Consider the following 19,887-nt stretch of genomic DNA (forward strand, 5'->3'; position numbering starts at 1 on the left):
AGTCTCAAGTCACACCTAAAGTTGTGCTAGGTTCCTGCAAAGGAGCCCCCTCTGGCTTCTAGTTTCAATAGTACCTGGAGCACCTCCCCTGACTCCTTTGTGCTCACCCTTTGGCAAAGCCCCAAGTCCCTCTGCATATGTACCCACCTGCCTCAGCTGGTCCACATCCACAGGGTTATTTATACCTGCTTGTTTGGTACCTGTAGTCCTGCACCGGCCTGGGCAAGCCAGCAAATTTCTCTCCAGTGGGCTGCAACCACACCTTCTCCAGTGAATTCTGAAACCCTCATTCCTGCTTTTCCTTTTTAGAATTCTTTCTCTCAGCCTTAGGGTACCTTCTCCTTCCATCTTTATTTTTCTCTCCTATCATAGCTTAACTATTCTGTATATTAAACTTTCCCTGTATGCTGCATTGTTTCTGTCTCCTGATTGATACAGACTAACACAGTTGATCACTATTAAGATATGACTTGTTTCATGTGCTTAGTACCATTTACATTTTCTCTTCTGTGATTTTTTTTCATATCTACCTTTTTTTCCTATGTAAGACTTGGTGCTTTTCTTATACTTTTCAGTCTATAAAGATTAATCTTTTATCATGTTCATGGCAGGTACTTGACACTACTTTAATTTTTTTTATACAAAAATGCCTTATTTTAGTGAGAGGAGACTATTTTCTTATTAATTGACAGGTAAAAGAATAAAGATGCAAGCCTATGATTGAGTCAGTAAGAGAGACTTCTTAGGCTCCTAAAGGCTACAGTACATTTTCACCTTCATCTAGTTTAGGTTTGAATACTGAGAAGGAATGCCTTTGTCTTAAAAATGTTTCATATTTTAATATTATTAGTTAATCCTTCAATTGGGTTTATTGCATATAAACTTATTCCTTAGTACATATAATATGATCAGAAAATTCACTACATTGCTTATAAGAATGCAAATAGAATTAGTTTACAGAATGAAAGAATGTTACATGTAATTCCATTTTAATATAGAATTTATAAATAAAATCGTAGATGATACCTATAGCATTTCTTTATTCTTAGAGGGTTTTTTTTGGTGGGTTAAGCAGATCTGTAAGTACCTTGAGAGTTGTCATTTAGATAAGAAAATGCTAAGAGGGCAGAGTTTGTTATTCCCTACCTAACGTCAGCTACAACAGCCTTGCTTTATCCATTGTATTCATTCAGCAACAAATAGGTATTTGTGGGCCAACTCTTGCTTTAGCTGATGTACTATGTCTATGTGATGTACATATTTTTTGAAAAATAAAGAAAAATTCAACTAACTTAAAAAAGAGCTTAAGAAAAGTTTAGAACTGATGAAAGTTCTTTCATCAGTAGAGCAGAGAGAGAGAAAAAAAGGGTTGAGGGGAGGCTTAGAAATTTTCAATTAGGATTTCTTTACAGAGTCCATAATCTTTTCCTTTCCAAAGGCCAGATAGCTCTGATGTTACAGATAGCCAGAAATCAACAGGGCATGTAAATGTAGTCCTAGATTTTATGAAAATGCCAGAGTTTTCAAGAAGATGTGAAACACTGTCACCATCAGATAGATTCCTTGATGGTGTAAAACTGCATTTCTTTTTCATTTCAAGAACTGGCAGCTTTATTTTCCTGAGTCATTTCTGACTCCATTGATTGTGCTTCAGTTCTCTTCAGAGTCCAAGCTAACTGAAGTTCACTGCTTAAGACACAATTTAAATTTGAGTTCATCACAAGTTTTACTATAAAAACTCTTTGGAATGCACAATATTCAAGCTTATTTCAGTTACTGAAACTAAACTGAAGCTCATTTTAGTCCAACTGTGAACCCTAGTTAACCTCATCACTTCAAACAGAAACAAGCTTTTTTGACATTCAATTTTCTACAGATTAAAGTCTCATATATATTCGTATAAATGCAAGTACAGAACTTATGCACTCATCAAATAGTCATATCTCTCTGAGTTTTTTGAAGTGTTTTAGCAATAGCAGCCTGTACTGCTAAACTGTTGTCTCTGTTTTTATTACCCGTTTATTTTGAAGACATTTCTGTATAATAGCCTTTTCTTTATTGAATCTGAAAATGAGAAGAAAGACTATTAAAAATTGGACATGTTATGTGCATTGGACCTATTAAAGAACCAAGTATCCAATGTGCATGCTCTTGACTTACTTTGTTACTATTCTCTGAATCTCTCTTTTCTCTTCTTCATTTAATCTTTGAAGAATGGATTCCAAGAGAGTAAAGTGAAAATTAATGTACTGAGCAACCTAAGAAAAAAAAAAAGCAGGACAATTATGTAAGAGGTGCTGAGTCAGAAGGGAAGCAAAAAACAGGGTGATGGGATTCATACATCACTGCTAATTTCTTCTGCATCTTTATCCATGAGGAAAATGCGAGCATTTTTTTCGGAGGGTCCCTGTAGGAGCCTCTGCAGTAGTGGAATATCTGTCTTCTTTAGTCGTCTCTGTTCTGGAGTGAAAACAAGAATCAACCACAATCAGAAGTTCATGCTAGAGGAAAAGAAGGAAGACAATTTTCCAATTCATTTTTCTTATTTAACTTACTTAGAAAAAAATAACACCAGCAGCAGGAGGCAGTTTATTTTAAAAAGCAAACTGAAATTAAAATGTCAATGAACTTTTTTCGCTTATTGTATCTCATGGTTTGACTTAATATTTCAAAGAACTCAACCTTGCTTTGATTAGAATGTTCAAACAAATCTCCAGTCTTACAGGCCATTTATAAAGTCGCATGCTTTAGTAATTATTTAGTTTTTATTTCATGATTCCTTCACCCATACAACAAATATTTGTTGGTTCTTTCCAAGTGCAGTTGAAGTAATTCCATCTTTCCAGTTGTTTAGGTCCAAAACCATGTATTTATCTTCAATTCTTCCTTTGTCTCACCCCACACCAAATTTTTGGCTCATCTTTAAATTTATATTCCCAAGGTTTTTGAGATCAATAATATTATTCATTCATCTGTGGTCTTCATCCATTCAGCCATGAAAATGGTATAGAAAAAGAAAATACCTTCCAAGCTGGTGTGTTTGCAGAACTTCAAATTTCCAAAAGTTATAATATAAAAACTCCTCCTATAAAAGTACTTCTAACTTTCTGTCAAAGTAGTTTCACATCTGGGATTTCATTTTTGTCAGAATGAAGCATGAACAAAACACAGTGTCCTTATATTCATCATCTTTCTTCATTTTTTCCCTCCCTTTACTGACTTTCTTCAGAACAGTGAGAACGGTTCTGATTCCTTGAGCTGGACATGTCCCAGGAGAAGAGTCAAGAGAGAGTCTAGAACTCAAAATCCCAGCCCCCCCGCAGTTAAGCTGACATTACCCATTCCTGTTCTCGCAGTGTCAGTATTTACTGTTTTAATTCCTCTGCCATTTCTGAAGCAGTTGGGAGCCTTGACAATTTAGCTCCTCCCATCCACCCACCAGAATCCTCTTTTGACCTTCAGGTCCAATGTTAACTTGATTTAGCATCCTCAGTTTGTTCCGTTTTTTATCTTAACTTAGCATGGTTTCTTGCTTCATGATTCTGTTTTATGATTATCTGGGATGATTATTTAAAATTCATATTACCAGACTGGTCCTCTGATATGGAAAGGTTTGGGAATCTGTATTTCAAATGAACTCTATAGGTAATCCAAAATAAACTACAATGTAAGATACACTGTAATGGGCTTTGTAGATATAAAGTTAAAACCCATCTATCTCTATTTTCCAGATTACTGCCTGAACAGGAGCCCTATGCTGTTCTTTCCTCTTTTTCTGGTCCCTAAAGAGTCCTAGTTATTATCATCCTCAGTTATGGATATATACAAAATTTTGACACAATATATAAAAGAAAATGGGATTTTCACAGGTGAGATTATAAAGAACTACGTTTTTTTGCAATGAAAATAGACTTATATTTTCGGCTTATAAAAATAACATGCTTGTTTGTTCATAGGTCCAGCACTCTGTGTGGAGCCCAAGAATGATCGGCAAGAAACTAAGCCATATCTCTGCTCAAATGCAGGCTGAAGTTAAAGGTGTGAGGAAGGAACAAGGTGCACGTGAATGGAATCCAACTCTTGGAGAACTTCAAAGGGGGAATTTTCAAATCTTTTCTTGTACAACCTAGCAAGCTGCCACACAATCATTTAAGACTTCTTAATAAAACTGCTTTTTTAACCTTAAAAAAAATCCCCTTCCCCAAACTTGCATGCTATGGTAACTGGAATAAATGAGAAAGGTATAAAGCAGAAAGTCAAACATGCCTGGAATTCCTGAGCCCTGAGAGACTCCTCATTACCCTTTGAGTGTCCTCTTCACACAACTCTATGCACACACACAAACGCATAATACATAAAGGTGATCATATCGTGCTTGCTATTTTTATTGTACGCATCTTTAAAAAATCATTTTTTTTATTTTTGAGATGGAGTCTCTTTCTGTTGCCCAGGCTGGAGTGCAGTGGCGCAATCTTGGCTCACTGCAACCTCCGCCTCCTGAGTTCAAGCGATTCTCCTGCCTCAGCCGCCTGAGTGTCCATAATATATTTTAAATGTGTGTGTTCCACCACACTTCGCTATTTTTTCTTTTGTATTTTTAGTAGAGATAGGGTTTCACCATGTTGTTCTGACTTCAAATGATCTGCCCACCCCGTCCTGCCAAATTGCTGGGATTACAGGTGTGAGCCATCATGCTTGCCAGCCCCCTTCCCATCCTCTCTTCTGCATCTCCCCAATCTGCCAATGGGTAATCATCTCAGTGGTTTTGTTTTTATCATTCCATACCTTTCTTCCTGGTCATATGATCATATATACCATATATTTAAATGGGAACTTGTAACTGCTTGTTTAAAAAATGGGATCTTTTATATATACTTTTAGGTATCTTACATTTTTCACTTAAAATATATTATGGAATTCCCTCAATTCTATTGACATAAATCTAATTCATCCCATTCAATGGCAGCATAATATTCATTTATTTAATCATTTCCCTAGGATGAGTAACTTTGTTTTGCTTTCATTTTTTTTTTTTTTGTGGGATAGATTATCACAAGTGGAATGGCTGAGTTTAAAGACATGTATACTGTAAAATTTAATAAATATTGCAAGAATAATTTCCAAAAAAGAGAAAGTCATATTTTTACCAATGTTGCATGAAAATATCTTTTTATGCGGATGCATGCCAACCATGGGTAGAATCATTTGAAAGCATGTTGCCAATCTGATAAGTGCAACATAATATGACAGTGTGGTTGGAGCTTGCATTTCCTTAGCTACTTGCATTTCATTGAGTTTAAGACTTTTCTAAAAGTGTTTAGCTGGTTATTTTAGTTTTTTCTTTGAATTGTATTTTCGTGCTTTTTTCTATTTTTATTGATTTGTTTTTTGTTATTATTTTGCAGGAAATTATTGGTATTATAGTTATTAATCTTTGGAGAGCATTGGCAATATTCTTTATAATCTACTATTTGTATCTTTTAAATTGTTACACAGTTCAATATTGCTGCCATTTATTTTAAATTTTTTCATTTTCTTTCTTTCTTAAACAACTAGAATATTAATAAATATGTGCCCTTAGAATTTTCCAAAATATAGATCTTACCTTTAAGCCTTCAATTTATAAGAACTTTAATTTTATATATGTTTGGAGATACAGCTTTCATTTTCTTAGGGTCATTCTGGCGTCAAAATGTATTATTTTATTCTAATAAATTTCTGGCTCAACATTCTGACACTTAAATTATAGCATGAGTTTTTCTACAAATTGACATACAAAATATTTTATTTGTGAAGTTTTAAAACTTTCATTTCCATATCGCTTTTTCTCTAATCTCTCTATCATGTTCTGCTCCTAGCATCCCACTTATAGAGCCTTCTCACTGTTCCGGTTCTAACCTTTTACCCCCACCACAAAGCTCTGAACATGCATCTCTACTGAGAAAGAGATAGCACTCCCACAATGTATCAGACCCTGTGCTAAAAAAGAGGCAATATCAATGTCAGAGAGAACAGGTGTGCAATCATGGCTCCTCTAAGAGTGACACTCAGAAAAGAAAGCCAAAAAGAAGGTTACCGTGGTGAGCAAAGACAAAAGTGCGTAACAATTCCAGAGGGTTCTAATCTCCATTCAGATAATTTAATGTCTGGCCGACAAGCAAACCCTTTCACATAATAAAACCCTTCAAGGATACCTTATTCTTTTTTTTTTTTTTTTAGCTTGCAATCTGAAATGTTTTCCGTATTTTTTTTATTGCATTTTAGGTTTTGGGGTACATGTGAAGAACACGCAAAATTGTTGCATAGGTACACCCATGGCAGTGTGATTTGCTGCCTTCCTCCCCATCACCTATATCTGGCATTTCTCCCCATGCTATCTCTCCCCACCTCCCCACCCCCCGTCCCTCCCCCATTTGCCCCTAACAGACCCCAGTGTGTAGTGCTCCCCTCCAAGTTACCTTTCTTTTTTTAAAAAAATTATTTATTATACTTTAAGTTCTCGGGTACATGTGCAGTGCAGGTTTGTTACATAGGTATACACTTGCCATGGTGGTGGTTTGCTGCAACCATTGCCCCGTCATCTACATTAGGCATTTCTCCTAATGCTATCCGTCCTCAATCCCCCCACCAGCCAGGCCCCAGTGTGTGATGTTCCCCTCCCTGTGTCCGCATGTTCTCATTGTTCAACACCCATTAAGTTATCTTTCTTTAAAATTGTGGACTATAGATAATGTTCTAAAGACCACTCCTTCCTTTGCTCCTACCCATTCTTCCCTTTTCTCCACAGAATGAGGTAAACTATTCTGCCTTTTCCCTGGGCAGCAAATTAACACTCTAGAGTCAGGTATAAAGTGCGATCAAGCTTTCTTACCTCCTGTTGCAAAAATAAGGTGAAGAGCAAAATCCTGGGGACTGTTTTCAATCTGCCAATGGAAAAAATGAACAAATATAAATTCTTTGCTATTATATGATGTTTTCTAACAGGAAAAGACCCAAATCGTGTCTGTTTTCTCTCTTCCATTTTTCACTTTTAGACATAAAATCTTCTCTGCTTGTATGGGAATCATATAATTTTTTAAGGGCCAGTTACTAAAAGCTGTTATACATAAGAAAGAATCTTTCAGTACTCAACATCCAATTTAGATTTGCATGTTCATAGGTCTTTTACAGAAGAGTGGATTTATGTGTTTACAGTTGAATTATATATAAGATACTTATAGCTCAGTTAAGTGATAAAGGTTACCTTAAATTTTTGGAGAAGTTGCTTTATTACTTCTTCAGTTCTCATGTTACTGTTTACTCTGACCTTAGTTTCTGATCCAAAGGCTGGAATGAAAATTGATGTCTAGAAAAAGAATCGTCATATAAGTCTTTAAAATTATATTGTATTGACAGTAGATCTTGAACATTGTCTTCTTACAGGGCAAAAAAAAAAAATCCAAGGTCATCCATTTAAAAATTTGTTTTTGTTTGTTCTTCTTTGTTGTTGTTGGATATTATATGTCCTTTTAAGCAGCTTTATATTATTTCTAGAGTAAATTAGGTAAAACACCATTTGAGGATGTTTATAACATTTTCACCGGGCAATTACATCCCTCTTTAGTGCAGTTCAGGATTTCAAAATAAATTAAATATAACTACAGATATGTGTGGGACATATGCAAATATTATGCCATTTTATATAAGGTACTTGAGTATCTGTGAATTTTGATATCTGCAGGAGGGTGAGGGAGTCCTGAAACCAATTCCCCACAGGTACCAAGGAATGAATACATGTATTTCTGGGTTAAAAATCTATACAGAGATTAAGATGTGTTTGTGCTTAGGCAAGGGCTGAACTGTCTGTTTAGGCAAGTTAATATGTAAGTACATTGCTGATCAGTGGGAAGATTATATAATTCTTGAAAGTGATGATATTATTCCAAAGAATGTCACAGAATTCTCAAATATTTATTGACTTAACATAGTCCTATGTACCAAGAATTTTTCTAAACCCTTTATAAATGTTAACTAATTTAATTATCATAACAGTCATAAGTAGGCAAAATTAATTTTAAATTCTGGGATACAAATGATATACGCTGAAATTTAAGAAGAGAAGCAACAGTGAGTGGAGACTCACAGTGGGTTAGTTGATGGTATATGTGTAACTTATGACATTCATGGTGGAGAAAATCCAGTTCCATGTGTACCAGAGCAGAAGAGAGGGAAAATATTTTACTGATTATGTAGCAGAAAGTAAGAAAAAAATGTCACCATATGTGTATTTAAGAAATAGATAGAAATATTAAGTAAAGATTTATTTCCACATATTTTATTTACATGCACAATCTCCAAGTATTCCATGACTCTGTAGAAATGAGGTGGGTTCAGCAGATGTGGAGATGGGTGGGTTTTGGGGTGGCTCATTGGAATGTTAGAAAGATGAGTCCTATATTGAGAGATCAGCAAATTAACATCCAAGTATAAAACACACACATATATAACACCCACACTCATATAACACACATACACACATGGCATTTGTTTGAATAAAAATATGGATATGTAAATAAGTTTTCTGAAAAGATGTGAGGAGAGTGACTAGGATAAAATTTTTTAAGTATAAAAAATCAATGTTTGTAGACATTTTAGAGCATGGATGAATTATTCTGTGACACTTACAAGCTCTATGGAAAACCACGTGTTCATCCTGCACTAAGGTGAGAGTGTGTTGTACATGTGGTTTGATGTTGTTTATGTGAAGCTTCATGTAGTATGATAATAACATAGATTAGCATGCAGGACCTAGAATTTAGTGCCCACTAACTATCCACTAACTCCGACTTTGTCAACTCACTTAACATCTTTACTGACTCACTTAACATATATTTAATAAATGATTTCATTTATAAAATAAGAGTAGGACTAATCTCTAAGAGTCCTTTTAAAATGTCAACATATAGTGAATTTGGAATCATGCTTTTCAGAGCAGTATTTTAAATTTGTAGTCTTTATAGCAGTTGTGTTGGTCAAAATGCATAATGAAACCTGTTATCATTTATTATTGCATGGATAGAAATATACTACTAGTTAAGTCATATTCACCATAACTGATCTCCAGATATCATAATGTAAGCCTTTAATATGTGTGTTATTCATAGCCTAACAATATTGGCATTAAAAAGGGTTTCATAGTATAAAAACATCTTATGATGTGCAGCAACTTATGAAACATAACTACTAAAATTCCTTGATGCCCATCATTGTATAATTGTTGATAGAATGCTTTGTTTTTTCTTTTTTGTTTGTATTGTTTTTTGCTAGTTATTAAATTGCAGTGAATGACATTTGTGTAAAATATCTACAGTCCCAGCTTGAGCTTATTCAGTCAACAGCATAAGCTAATGTAAACTGAGTTCTTCTTTTGCGCCAGATACTATTCTTATCCTTAATTTACCCCATTTCATTCCATCTCATCAATAATCTTGTAAAGTAAGAAGAATGAAGAAACTAAGACCAAGAGATGGAGGAGGTTTTAAGCTTACTTGCTCAGCAAGAACGTAAAACCAGGCTGTCAAGCTCCCGGGCCCAAGCTTTTAACCACCATCCTGTGCTGCTAACCTAGTGTCAATTTTATTTTCAGCACAAGTGATCCAATCTGAAAACCACTTGCTTAAAGCAATGTGGCTTTCCTTCTTCAGCACAAATTACCCCACAAGATAATGAAATGCGACATGATTTCTGAGAAGAGAGAACAGGGACAGCTGGTAGCTGCCTGCCCATGGGGGACTATGAATGCTACTTTATAGCTATCAGGATAATTCTGGAGCCAGAAAATTCTGATATGAATAAAGAATTGAGAAGAGAGGTTTCTCCCACCAGACCCCAAACACCCACTATCGATACTCTCCCAAGAGTAGAAGAAGAAGGAGGAAATAAGGTGGAAATCCTTACAGGAGAAAGCCTACAAAGAAATGAATTCAGATTTCTTATTAAAGGCCTCAGAGGATAGCTATCACACTGTAAGTGCTAAGTATTTATGAGATGGAGCAATGAATGATTGCTAAGGTACATCACATGAAAAACATTTGAATTCTGGAAAAAATGATGATATATTTCCTGCTTCAGCAAAACGTAATGTCTTGCAAGCACTACGGAAAGGCACATATAAATTTAACACGTATTAAATGAAAAATCAGAATGTGAATTGTATCTAAACGACAACTAAACTTGTATAAAAAGAATGTGTGTACAGGTAAAAGACCTGGAAGGCAACATGGCAACATGAGAAGTTCGATTTATGGGAATAAATTGGCCTGCAGCTTTTTCCTTTTATTTAAATGCTAATGATCAAATGTCTTTTGATCCAACCTCTTTGTAACACTTACATGATTCCAATATTATTGCTGGTATGTTGGTTTCCCTGCTCAATCCCTGAGCTCAATGCTGGCTAAGACATCAGATGCCTCATCTGCATATTTTTAATATTTGGCACAGTGTCTGCCACTTAGATAAAGTTCACACATCATGATGGTTAAAAACTTGTGTTCTGGAGTCAGACAAAGCTGCATTCAGGTTGAGAGTTACTGCTTAAAGGAAGTATAATCTAAGACAAATTGCTTAATCTCCATAAGCCTCAATTAGCTTATATGTCAAGTAGAGAAAATAATGGTATATATTTCACAGGGTTGTTTTAGTGATTAATAAGATAATTCAGTAAAAATCAATTTAAAAGATTTAGTTTAATATCTAGCACATAGAGAGTGCCCCAAAATGTTAGACATGCTACTACTATTATTATTATGAATTTAAATTGCAAATTGAATTGAGTGGTATTGTTAGTGAAATAGGCAACCTTATTTTGTATTACATTAATGGAATTATAACTCACTTACTTCATGGTTATAGAAGTGTCCGTTAATAGAGGCCCTATTTTTCTGTCTTTCTTTTCTGTCCATCATCGGAGGTTTCATCCTTTTTCTCACGAGGGTTGCCTCACTCATGGTTCTATAGAGCATTGGGGAGTCTGGTTCATCCTCTGCATGTGGCTTCAGGGTGCTGATGTCATAAGATAAATAGTCTGGGAAGAATACAGATTATAAGCTCATATCAATTAGCTGTTTGTCTCCTAGCATCCTGAGTGGATTTGTGTATGCTATTAATTTTAGGAATATTGCTATTTTCTGGCTGTGTAAAAGCATTATAGTCCACTGCTTAGCTGTATATTTACTTATTAAATGTTGCTTGAGACTGACTCAGATAGCAAATTCTGCTGGTATCTCATATAAAATTTTTATGTCTCATTCTTATGTTTTATAAGAAATGATTACAATTACCATATTTGGGGTTTGGGGATTCATTTAATCTTAATTTATTGGGGGGTGCATTTCATGGCATTTCCGAATGTTAGAGCCAGAATAAACCTGATACTTTATCAGTCTAATCTCCTATAGGTAAGAAAAGTACAGTGAGTTGAAGTGGCTTTCCTATGGACATGGTACTTATGATAGAATCAGGTCTGGATCCATATTACACTTTGGCTCCAAGTTCATTGGCTCTTCCCTTGAAAAATAAACATTGGGCCTTAGTTTTCCTATAAAACTACAGAAAGCTCTTTGAGAAGCCATTTACATGGCATATCGAGCATTGAAAGATTTTCTTCCCCATCATTTGTAAAAGCAAAATGAATAGTATGCTTTGGACTAGTGCCTACTATTAATAGTAATATATCACAAAGATAATTCATATTATATTCTTTTTAGAACATTCCAGAAGTATGATATGAATAACTTTTTACCTTAGTTGCCCACTATCTTATTATTTCTTCTCATTGAGTCATGTATATTCAACAATGATTCATAATTTATTAGTCAAAATTTGATTATTAAATTATTACAATTTCTACAGCAGATTTTAGAGTATAAAATTATAGTGTAGCATTGATCAGCTCTAGTGCCTATTGCGTAGGCAGATGTTTAAATGGAACTGAATTGAGTTACAATGTGTTACTAGCCTAAGATGCAGAATATTCAAACTTACCTTCTGGTCCCCTTTCTGCTTGTATCCAGTTGATAGTACCTTTTACAATTTCCTCTACTGTGCATATTCATATGTAAGAATAAGACCATTTGGTGGCATTTGTGTTTTATTTTACTTTAGGATTTTAAATAATTTTCAATTGTAATTAGAATGTCATTAAATAGGAAAGAGATATTTCTCCCTTCTCTAGCACTGGTGTTTAAATACAAGTAGATTTTTATGATATATTTGATGCCAAAATACTGGGATTTCCTTAGGTTTAATAGATATTTTAAAAAGGATAATTGGAAGGGCCCATATACAACAAGATGTAAAGATCCCATGAGACAAAGATAAGAGAACCCTGGAAGGAACATCATGTTTGTCATAGGATCTGGGTTCTTGTGGAGCAGGAGAGGAGGCAGAATTGAGAATCACATGAACAAAAAGAAAACAAATATTGGAAGTTGCTGGTAGGCTTATGAAGTTAATGCTAGTGGGATACCCTTGTTCACACTGAACTGACTTGGTAAATCATAGCCCCATTTCAGGCACGTGAACCCTGTCCACCACCCCTCACTCTAGCTTCAGTCACCAGCATCTGCTTTGAATCTGATGTATATATGAGAATTACATGAAAACATTCATATAAATTACAAAATATCATGCCTGATACTTAGGAGAGTCTCAACAGATTACAGCTATCAATATCATTATTATTACTCTCACATCATCACCATTATGATTACAATTACTAATGTCACACATCACTGGAGCTGGCATTTCCCATTGGTTTGGCAAGTTCAGTATGAATCCATATGATCCTTCAATGTATTTATCTTTTAAAAAATATCTTTGAGCATAAAGGCTGTTGAATTTTGTCAAAGGCCTTCTCTGCATCAATTGAGATAATCATGTGGTTTTTGTCTTTGGTTCTGTTTATGTGGTGAATTACGTTTATAGACTTGCGTACGTTGAACCAGCCTTGCATCCCTGGGATGAAGCCTACTTGATCATGGTGGATAAGCTTTTTGATGTGCTGTTGCAATCGGCTTGTCAGTATTTTATTGAAGATTTTTGCATCTATGTTCATCATGGATATTGGCCTGAAGTTTTCTTTTCTTGTTGAGTCTCTGCCCTCAATAAGCTAGGTATTGATGGAACGTATCTCAAAATAATAAAAGCTATTTATGACAAACCAACAGCCAATATCATACTGAATGGGCAAAAACTGGAAGCATTCCCCTTGAAATGTGGCACCAGACAAGGATGCCCTCTCTCACCACTGCTATTCAATATAGTATGAGAAGTTCTAACCAGAGCAATCAGGCAAGAAAAAGAAATAAAGGGCATTCAAACAGGAAAGGAGGAAGTCAAATTGTCTCTATTTGCAGACGACATGATTGTATATCTAGAAGACCCCATCATCTCAGCCCCAAATCTCCTGAAACTGATAAGCAACTTCAGCAAAGTCTCAGGATACAAAATCAATGTGCAAAAATCACATGCATTCCTATACACCAATAACAGACTTAAAGAGAGCCAAATCAAGAACAAACTTCCATTCACAATTGCCACAAAGAGAATAAAATACCTAGGAATACAACTAACAAGGAACATAAAGGACCTCTTCAAGGAGAACTATAAGCCACTGCTCAACGAAATAAGAGAGGACACAAACAGATGGAGAAACATTCCATGTTCCTGGTTAGGAAGAATCAATATGGTGAAAATGGCCATACTGCCCAAAGTAATTTACAGATTCAATGCTATCCCCATCAAGCTACCAATGACCTTCTTCGCAGAACTGGAAAAAAACACATTAAACTTCATATGGAACCAAAAGAGAGCCCGCATAGCCAAGTCAATTCTAAGCAAAAAGAATAAAGCGGGAGGCATCACACTACTGGACTTCAAACTATACTACAGGGCTACAGTAATCAAAACAGCATGGTACTAGTACCAAAACAGAGATATAGACCAATGGAACAGAACAGAGGTGTTGGAGGCAACACAACATATCTACAACCATCTGATCTTTGACAAACCTGACAAAAACAAGCAATGGGGAAAGGATTCCCTGTTCAATAAATGGTGTTGGGAAAGCTGGCTAGCCATGTGCAGAAAGCAGAAACTGGACCCCTTCCTGACACCTTACAATAAAATTAACTCCAGATGGATTAAAGACTTAAACATAAGACCTAACACCATAAAAACCCTAGAAGAGAATCTAGCAGGACCATTCAGGACATAGGTGTAGGCAAGGACTTCATGACCAAAACACCAAAAGCATTGACAACAAAAGCCAGAATAGACAAATGGGACCTAATCAAACTCCATAGCTTCTGCACAGCAAAAGAAACAGTCATTAGAGTGAATTGGCAACCAACAGATTGGGAAAAAATTTTTGCAGTTTACCCATCTGACAAAGGGCTGATATCCAGAATTTACAAAGAACTAAAACAGACTTACAAGAAAAAAACTAACAAGCCCATTCAAAAGTGGGCAAAGGATATGAACAGGCACTTTACAAAAGAAGACATACATGGGGCCAACAAACATGAAAAAATGCTCATCATCACTGGTCATCAGAGAAATGCAAATCAAAACAACATTGAGATACCATGTCACGCCAGTTAGAATGGCGATCATTAAAAAATCTGGAGACAACAGATGCTGGAGAGGATGTGGAGAAATAGGAACACTTTTGCACTGTTGGTGGGAGTGTAAATTAGTTCAACTGTTGTGGAAGACAGTGTGGCAATTCCTCAAGGACCTGGAAATAGAAATTCCATTTGACCCAGCAATCCCATTACTGGGTATATATCCAAAGGATTACAAATCATTCTACTATAAGGACACGTGCACACGAATGTTCATTGCAGCACTGTTTACAATAGCAAAGACCTGGAACCAACCCAAATGCCCATCAATGATGGACTGGATAGGGAAAATGTGGCACATATACACCATGGAATATTATGCAGCCATCAAAAACGATGAGTTTGGGTCTTTGTAGGGACATGGATGAACCTGGAAACCATCATTCTCAGCAAACTGACAGAAGAGCAGAAGATCAAACACCGCATGTTCTCACTCATAGGCGGGTGTTGAACAATGAGAACACATGGACACAGGGAGGGGAGCACTACACACTGGGGTCAGTTGGGGGGAAATAGGGGAGGGACGGTGGGGGGTGGGGAACTGGGGAGAGATAGCAAGGGGAGAAATGCCAGATGTAGGTGATGGGGAGGAAGGCAGCAAATCACACTGCCACATGTGTACCTATGCAACAATCTTGCATGTTCTTCACATGTACCCCAAAACCTAAAATGCAATAAAATAAATAAATGGGGAAAAAATTAAAAAAATAAAAAAATAAAAAATATCTTTGAAATAACTTCATCAAATATAAAATTGACTCCAATATATCTGTGTCTTTCTGAGAAGTTATTTAAATATCTGTTAACTAACTAAAATGTTCAGCTTCTAAAAAGATATATAATTAGGTCTGACGGGCTTGCTCTAACATATGCAGGTATTGAGAATGATAAATGATTCTAATCTTTGGGGAAAATACTGGACAATTTTATGAATACAAACTTTATTAAAACTATTAACTCTCCCTATTCTAATAAATCTAAGTGACTTAATATAATTGCTTTTAAAATTACATTTTATATACCAAAGTAAGTTTCCTAAACATCATACAAGCACTACAGTGACTTAAGTTACTATGCCCCTAAGACATTTAAAAAATATATGTACATATAAAATAAGAGTTTATTGTGTAGTGGTATGAAAAACGTTAGATTTCAGGGAAGTATATAGGGTCATATTTTACATTAATTAAAAACTAATTCTCCCAATTAATAAGATTTTGATACTGACCTTCCTGGAAATTCCTTGTTTCAGACATTGGAATCTGGGTCCTGTCCAGCTCGCCAATACGATAGAGATCATCAAATTCCCCCCAGCGTGTCATTCTGAAAAGTAAGAAATCTTGTAAGTAACATCAGTTCCATTCATATTGAAGTCTATGATGGTTTCTAGATTTACAATATTAATATAGTAATACTGTGGGCCTCTGTAGGTGGATATATCATCCAAAGTTATAACAATTTTATGATATTAAAATTATATTCATACCAAAGTGGTCAGTATGTATTTTAAATACTTCCTCTACTTTTACAGAGCACGTCTTCTTGATATAATAATTCAGTTACACACTGAAGTGCACATTATATAGATTCTGTAAAACATATGTTCAAATTGAATTGGCAGAAACCAAGATGATCAATTGTTACAAGATATTGGATAATACTCTTAGGAGAGTTTAGATATAAGATTATTTTTATACATTCTGTCAATATGTATTGAGTACCTATTGCATTCAAAACATTGTTAGGTAGAGTGGCTCTAAAATGAGAAAATATGGGGCCTGTCTTTTAAGGCCCTTGATGACCATGAAGAATGTAGTTTACAAAGAAGGAAAATGTATGAGACATTTTGGCCAGAAAATTAATATTTCACAGAGAAACTAACAATTTTAAGCGCATTCTAGTGCTCAGAACAAATGAAACCTGACAAGTGTTTATTTTTACAGCAGGTCAAAACTCAATTTTATTTTATTTATCAGGTCTCAAACAACTTTCTTATTCTCTCTGTGCCTGTGTCCTCATCTGTAAAATGGAAATGATAATGGTATGAAGTAGGATAGGGTCGTCGTGAGGTTGGAAAGAGTTAATTTCTATAAAATTCTTGAAACAGTGCTCGAAAATGGTAAGCATTCAATATGGATTAAAAATAATTATAATCATCCTCATCTCCATTGTCATCATCATCATCATCATCACCAGCATCTCTATCCATTTCATTCCTGATGGGCTAGGAACCACTGGCAACCCAAAGTGTTCCTAGATATTTCTAGACAAATGGTTGCTATTATTTAAGAGTCTCCTCAATAATGTTTGTTTTCCTTATGACTAAAATATATTCAGTTATAGGGAATTTGTGGCACTGACTCTTCCCAAATGTCATTGGTGGCAACAAAAAGTAATGGCAGTGAATATGAAAAAAATCATCCCCTTTCTTCTTTACTTTTGAATTCTTTTGAAGTCTGTTTTATGGTTATTATATCACTTGAGTCTCGCAATAGCCTTATGAAGTACAGAAAGTAATCCTAATATATTTGTTAATTTCAGAATACAGCAAATCCAAACAAATGTTATAAAGCCCAACTGTAGGTAATAACTTTAGCTCAAAGAAAAACTACCAGTTCCTAACTCAGAATCTAATTAGTCTTATGGCAGATAAAATTATCCATTTCCCCCAATCTATTAGGAGCTTAATAATCAGAAAGTGGCAAGTATAATTATCATAGAAAGAAGGTTAGCAATGGAAAAGGCAATACCAATGAAAAACAGAAACCAAAAAATGCAAAGTAATGTGATGTTATTTCATAAGGCTAAAGATAAGAATCCCTGGGATGCTGGGCAAATTCCTGGCAGACGTAACAGCTTAGAGTTGTCACACAAATACAGGCTGCCAGAAGTGGTCTAATATATTCTGTGTTTGGCCCCTTATCTTTTCCACCTTCAACAGCAGAAAACACCAGTTTTCAGCTCTGGATTGTGTAATTTGAAGCGTCACCCCATGCAACTGTGCACATGACTAAGCTCTAGGGCAGTTATCCAGAGTTTTCAAGAGAAAACTGGTTGGAACTTAATGTAATATCAAATAGTTTAACTTGCCCAAACATGAGACTTCTGTTGCTCTGACCAAAGTTCAGGATGTATGGTCATTTGCAAATTTAAACTGTGGGGAGGTTTTCTGAAGAGTTTAAAAATAAAAAGGAGGTAGAGTTTTGATAGACAAATAGAATATGGTCACTTCCCTCCCATATTGTAAGAAAAAAAAACCACCACTGACATTATTCAAATGTACACCTGTCCAGTTCGTGCTCTTTATGTTATTGTGCCATGACTTGTCCAAAATATGCAAAAGCTGAGTTTGGAAAGATTAAAAACAGAAGTGAAAAATAGTGTAAGCAAATACAACCTTAACAAGGCTGTTCTTTTCTTTTGTTAATGAAAGACTTCCAAAACACTTGTACCAGATATGAGAGATCAAAGCACTGCCCATAGAATTGTTTCCATAAAGGGTAACAAGTGGTCAGAGCTCAAATAAGCTGATTTTTTAAAAAGCTTCTTCACTCTAATTAAGCTCATACTTCCTCTATGTGATTCATTTCAAACATAATTAAAGCAAACTAATGTGACAAGACCAATGATTCTCTCAAAGAGTGAACTGAAAGACACAAGATTACAGCCCTTCCTGCGGCTGAAGTTCCGTGTCATTTACTCCACGTTTACCTGCTGCAGATATAAAATCTGTCATCTTGCAAGAGCAGAGGTAAAAGTTTTGCCCAGAGATGCCCAATGTGGGAAAAAGAAAACAGGAGAAGTCTAAGAGTAAGGATATAGTCAATTTCTTTTCACAATTAAAGGTTGAGAATTTAAATGGATGTTATCTTAAATGAAACACCCAGAGGGAGGGTGTCTAGGATTGGATTGAAACAACAACAAAAATGATACCTTAGCCCATTAGCAAAGCAGAAGCCGGGGAAAAGCCATTTCCAATTATGCTATGCCTTCCTGCCTGAATGTTCAGCTGGCTCCCAGGAAATATTCTTGGCGAATTAATGACAACCAAATCTACTCTTGTTCTTGTGTGCATGTGGCTCTGTGTGTATGTATAAGGAATGGAATCTTTTTTTGCCAAATGTTCTATGGTCAGTCTTGTTACTTTGGAAAAGGACAAGCCGATGAAGGTTTCTAGGTAATTTTTCTCAACTTTAAACAAAAAGAGAGCCAATTCCTGTTTGTTTCACAGCAATATACTAATAAACAATGTAAAATGTAAATGGATCCTACAGCAGGTACTATTCTAAAATAGTATCCCGAGGATATTATTTTAGAACCTGTGGCAGTATATGGAGAGGCATATTACCTTGTCCACTTGGGTTCTTGAAACTCATTCAAAAATTCAGAACTGCTAGGAACATGGGTTTTTACATTTGAGAACTTAAAAAATATCTTGGTTAATAATAACATTGTATATTTCAAAAGAGTTAAAGGAGAGAAGTTTTTATATTGTCTATTCTCACTGCAAAAAAGATAAATATTTGAGATGATTGATATGTTAATTAAGCTGTTTTGTTCATTCTGCAATGCATATATGCATAAAACGTCGTATTCCATAAATGTATAGAATGATTATTTGTCAATTAAAAATAAAATAAAACTTAGAACATCTCTTGGTAAAGCCATTCAAAATAATGATGGCTTAAGGTGATACTACAATTACCTTATTTCATCTCTTTGACATTTTCCTTTAATGTTTGATATTTATTACATTTTCATGAATTAAAAAATTAAAATACATCAAACAGATGTGGCTGTTCAGAGAATTTTGCAACGAAGTCTTAGGTAATATAAAGTATGATAGTTAATTTTGTAAATTCATATCTTACACAGTTTCCCAAAAGCAGATCCCGTGAGTAATTTTTCCTTTTAAATGATGCTCCTGGTTATTTAGAATCATCAGCCCTATCAGTCATCAGGTGCCTGAAGTGAGAAATATGGGGCTTTCTCAGTCTGCCTCAGCCTGCAGCCTCCCTTCTGTTCTTCCTTAGGCTCTGAGCCCTAACTTCATTGGTAATCCTTAGCTTGGATGGGAGACACAAGATAGACAGAGGGACCAAATAGTCACAACAAAGCAGACGTAATTTAACGACAGGCTTCTGGGGATTTTACTCTGTTCTATGTTTTGAATCTCTTCTTTGTGCCAGGCACACAGTTTAGCACTGAGATGCAAAGATGAATA

General features: G+C 35.3%; 1 protein-coding gene across 3 annotated transcripts in view; it reads right to left on the minus strand.

Moving 5' to 3' along the window:
• Positions 1-1,062: 1,062 nt before the first annotated feature.
• RASSF6 (Ras association domain family member 6) overlaps positions 1,063-19,887 on the minus strand; it is a 45,589-nt gene continuing 26,764 nt past the window's right edge. For 2 of the 3 annotated variants that reach the window (XM_032260984.1, XM_032260983.1), the window contains 7 exons: positions 15,892-15,986; positions 10,878-11,062; positions 7,244-7,345; positions 6,872-6,923; positions 2,342-2,460; positions 2,161-2,258; positions 1,063-2,064 (listed from right to left, as the gene is read on the minus strand). In XM_032260984.1, the coding sequence (XP_032116875.1) occupies positions 1,989-2,064; positions 2,161-2,258; positions 2,342-2,460; positions 6,872-6,923; positions 7,244-7,345; positions 10,878-11,062; positions 15,892-15,986 (727 nt within the window). In that variant the 3' untranslated portion in view covers positions 1,063-1,988. The remainder of the gene's footprint in view (positions 2,065-2,160; positions 2,259-2,341; positions 2,461-6,871; positions 6,924-7,243; positions 7,346-10,877; positions 11,063-15,891; positions 15,987-19,887) is intronic. The other variant, XM_032260986.1, reaches the window with a different exon arrangement.

This window comes from Sapajus apella, unplaced genomic scaffold (assembly GCF_009761245.1).
Source record: "Sapajus apella isolate SASKATOON/1434 unplaced genomic scaffold, GSC_monkey_1.0 scaffold121, whole genome shotgun sequence".
Lineage (NCBI taxonomy): Eukaryota > Metazoa > Chordata > Mammalia > Primates > Cebidae > Sapajus > Sapajus apella.